The sequence below is a fragment of the Hermetia illucens genome, chromosome 2 (genome assembly GCF_905115235.1).
Source record: "Hermetia illucens chromosome 2, iHerIll2.2.curated.20191125, whole genome shotgun sequence".
Classification (NCBI taxonomy): Eukaryota; Metazoa; Arthropoda; class Insecta; order Diptera; family Stratiomyidae; genus Hermetia; species Hermetia illucens.
In genome coordinates this window covers 10,102,668-10,106,964 of record NC_051850.1, presented here as the reverse complement: position 1 = coordinate 10,106,964, position 4,297 = coordinate 10,102,668, and the positions used below count along the sequence as shown (strand labels likewise).

The 4,297-nt window shown below is 43.7% G+C and overlaps 1 protein-coding gene across 1 annotated transcript; it reads right to left on the bottom strand.

Annotated features, from left to right (window-relative positions):
- Nucleotides 1–2,164: 2,164 nt before the first annotated feature.
- On the bottom strand, nt 2,165–3,737 carry LOC119648120 (protein obstructor-E-like). Its single transcript, XM_038049642.1, has 4 exons — nt 3,581–3,737; nt 3,050–3,521; nt 2,828–2,936; nt 2,165–2,550 (listed from the first exon to the last, which is right to left on the bottom strand). The coding sequence occupies exons 1-4, from the start codon at nt 3,585–3,587 to the stop codon at nt 2,293–2,295; spliced, it is 846 nt and encodes a 281-aa protein (XP_037905570.1). The 5' UTR covers nt 3,588–3,737; the 3' UTR covers nt 2,165–2,292.
- Nucleotides 3,738–4,297: the final 560 nt, after the last annotated feature.

Genomic DNA, 4,297 nt, shown 5'->3' with positions numbered 1-4,297 from the left:
TATTCTAAAGCGGCGCTTTAGTCATTAGTGTTGTTTGGCAAGTCAGTGTATCAGTAATTATCAACCAATCCGCATAAAAGTCAAGGGCGAATTTTGCTTGAAGGTTGATTGTCCTCGTGTACGGCGAAAGCTTTTTAGGGGTACAATTTTTGCGTTGCTCAACCCCGACATATCACTGGATCGTACGCCTAGGAAAAAATTCACCTAAATCGTCTGATGGAAGCATCCAATGCTACAATGTCCCGAAGGGGACAACTCCAACTGCACTGATGAAACAACGAAATCGCATTTTTTCGGGTAGCATGATGGCGGGCAATGGGGGTTTACCAGAGGCTTAGGGAAACATCCAGTAGCGATCGAAAGAGGACACACCGACAATTGCAGAGCGTTGAAAATAGGCCATTCGTGTGAGCATGCTGATGTAAGCCCTTGAAGTGATCCCGAACGGGCTGCGAAGATCACTTCAGTTGACTTGCATGCGCCTTCTGAAAGAGATTGTTGCCATTTTGTTTTCTCACCACCAAAACAGCGAAAGGCAAACGACGGTCCAGCTCAACGAGTGCGTGACATCTCCAGTAACTGAGGAGAAGCTGTGGGGAACGTGTGGTAAAATCGGCAACAATAAGGCCACGGGTTTGGACGGCATCCCTAAGAGGGCTTGAAAGTTAGCAATGGAGATTAAACCCTACCTATTCGCTAACATACAGTTGTTTACTGGAAAAAGTTGGTGTTGTCTCCTAACCAAAATAAGCTATCTGGAGATTTGGCAATGTACCCGATGTGCCTGTTAGATACAAGAGGGAAGATGTCAGAAAGGCTCACCCACAACAGACTGTTATCTATCGTCGAAAGAAGCAATGGCTTGTCAAAGCACCAACATGGATTTCGGCTCGTCCACTATACCGTGAATGCAATAATTATGGTGGTGAATCTGGCAAAAACGCGCAGGGTTCTGTGCAATGTCATGTATAATGGGTTACTTGTTCTTCCTGGTCCTAGAAGAAACTACGATTGTCAGCTCTGCGGCATTTGCAAAAATCTTACGGCGGCCGGAACCCTGTCGGAGGTTGCTTCTAGCCAGAGTGTGGCGATCTATTGTGCTTCACATGGACGACGAGAAAAAAGCAGGTGAGGGTTTATACCGCTTTTGGAATTACAACAGGTGAGGAAGTATTGGTAGTGGCGGGCTTGATTCCAGTTCACCTTCTGACGAAAGATATCAGCGTGTTATACCATGGGGATGAGAGGTTGTGGGACGCGCAGATTCATTTGCAATATTAGGGTATGTATTAAGCGGAAGCACGGAGTGAACAGCTACCACATTACCCAGTTGTTCATAAGGCACGTTGGTAGTTGGTACAGGCAGTATCTGCAGCGCTTTGGTTTGGATGATGCACAATTGCCCTGAATGTGGGGACATAGCGGAGGGTCCACAGCAAGCGATGTTTAATTACTCAAGGTCCTTGAGGAAGCAAATGAATCTGAATCAAGCGCTAGACCGAAGAATGTAGTTCCGGAGATGTTGAGGTCAAAGGAGCACAGAACTCGTCCACAACTTTTAACTAAGATAGTATGAATGACATCACCAATAACAAGAAGAAGAAGTATCGGTAAAAAATACAATTCGAGGGATGAGGAAAACTGTTAGTCTCTCCTGTTTGCTCTCCTGCGTGGAGTATTCCAGATGTACTCCCTATTGACGTGGTCCAAACGCTTCTAGAAATCCATGAAGAGCAGGTGAAGCAGTAGTTACACTATTTCACATATGATTCGAAAGGTGTTAAGGTGGCCGGTACTGGAGGATCCAGAACAGAAATCAGCAGCAGGTGTTTTCTGTTGATCAAGCTTTCGGGATGTTCTTATATGCTTTTTAGGATGACGATTTGAGTGATAGTGGAGGTGTTACATATTAGGAAAGGACGACAATTTCATTGTTCAGTTCTCCCAGAAACACAAGGCCCAGAAGAGTGCAAGAAGACTGCAACATTCTCGAAAAGTTTTGTAGGGAGTTGGAACACATTTTATCGAAGCGGCGGAGACGGGTTATGGGTGTGGTTGACGCGGTATATCCTATTTGGACGTCAATGGTGACCGTGTTAACCCCACCCCAAAGCATGTTCGAATTTGTGTACATAATTTAAAAGCCTTGGCACCATTCTGGTCAATACGTTTTTATTAAACTATTAGAGGATTCCAATTGCCAACATTTATTAGATAGTTTTAAATTTATGCAGAAAACTCTTCCTACTTCACAGTCTGGGTAAATCGTATTCGTCTCCTTTATCAAATTTATTAAGCCACTTGACAATTGGCATCTTTAACTGGTCGGCAAGCCTCGGCGTTCCTATCGAAATGCAGTCCACTGGCACACGTTAGCAGAGCAGCCTTTCCGTTTACGCAGAAGATGTACTTGGAACAGCTGCGAACATGGGGTAGGAATTTCGTCCCGGCAGCTGGGCATCCTGCAGAAGGATTCAGCTCAATTTCTTCAAGTGCAGGTCTAATGAAAGGGCTGTTATTTCGTGATGCAGCTGTGCTAGAAGTGGATGTCTGTAAGTTAGGAGAGTTGGGTAATTAAGTTGCATCCATGCTTTAAAAACTAAGGGTTGATTTATTGATCTACAATGGGCATGTGGTAAGTTGGCGTGTACATGATTCTGGATGGATATGTGGGATGAAAGCGGTGCTACCACGGTTGGAAATAGTCCCAATCGTAATGGTATTCGTAGAAGTACTCATAGAATGGACATCTAGGATGGGGTTTTTTGAGGCTTCGTCCTTTCGGATGATTGGCATGTCTTTTCAAATGAGAACTTCTAGAGCTTACGGGGCATGTGTATGATGACGCAAGAACGCAGGCATTTTGGGTTGGACTGAAGACGAGTCCGCTAGAACATTGCTGAATGTAGCCAGTTCCTTTGTAGCAAATTGTGTATCTGAAAAGAAAAGATATTTTCGTGAGAGTATCGTTGGGGTTTGTGGTCCCGAGACTTTCGATTGAAGTGATCCTGTCTCTTCCTGATTGACGATAAAGGTAAAGAATACCAACCTGGTGCATTCTCCGCCATTTGGAACAAAAGTCAACACGTCGCTGGTACTTGATGGACATGATGCTGGTGGTGGGTTACACTTAACATTTCTAGAAAAGTCACATTGTGTCGTCTCGTTGTTATATTCCAGACCATCCATGCATGTTTGCATGAATGCCGAACCACCAGCGCAAATAACATATTTATCACAAACATTTGGAACAGCTATAAATTGTAAACCACTTGCGGGACTTGGGCAAGTTGAGCAGGTTACCACAGTGGCGTAATTGCAAGCCTGAGCCTTGCTGTCAAAGGAATAGCCAGATGGACAAGTTTGCAAGTAGCCGATCTGATTTACGCAGGCATAGTAATTCGAACAATTGGTATAGTCTGGGATGAAAAGGCCGTCCTGAGCGCCATAGCAAACGTTGACCACTTGGGCTTCAATAGACCCTGCCAAGAGTATGAGGGCGCAAACGGACAGAAGGGTATCTGCAATTGGAGTTCGTGCTGAAAATCTAAAGGGTTTAAGGGATTAAAAGGTTTTATACTTCTCATGGCTTACGATGACGCTGTACGGTACTAACTAGGTGTACTAATATCGCGAACCAGCGCTTTCTCTCTACTCAACAATCAGGTCCAAGCTCAAGGTTTTTATATTGAGAAACTCTTATCAAAGATTGTATACTACGGGAAGGTTGTCTTCGGCATCTTTATATGGCTCGGTATATTCTGATAGATAATAGCTAGCTACTGCAAATATCACTTACTGCCAAACCAAAAAAAAACAAAACAACTCATTCTTGGAAACTGAGTTTAGACAATTCAATTAAATTAATTATTTTAAGGGCACCCGAACCGCTTGTGTTTTCTTTGTTGAGAAATTTCATAAGATTCTTTGGGGTTTGATTGTACTTTTGGGTTTTTTTTTTTGTATTGGAAAAACTCAACGGGACCTTCTTAAATCCGACAATCCAGGGGTGTTACGAGTAGTATGACCGGAGCTTGGGGGGTACCTTTCTTATAGGGAGCTAATACAAACACCCCGGAATTCGGCAGAACTGCAAGCCGTCATAGCATCCTTCTACAGATAATGTCCCCTTTTGAAAAAGCAACTTCATAGCTAACCATTTCGTAAAAGTTTACCGCTCTACTCCCCACGTGCTTGTCCAAAGCTTTAGAGCTAAACTCAATCCATCAAGTAACTCCCTTCGATACTCTCAAATAATTAGATAGACTTTATTGTTCCAGTACCCTGTCCTCCCAAA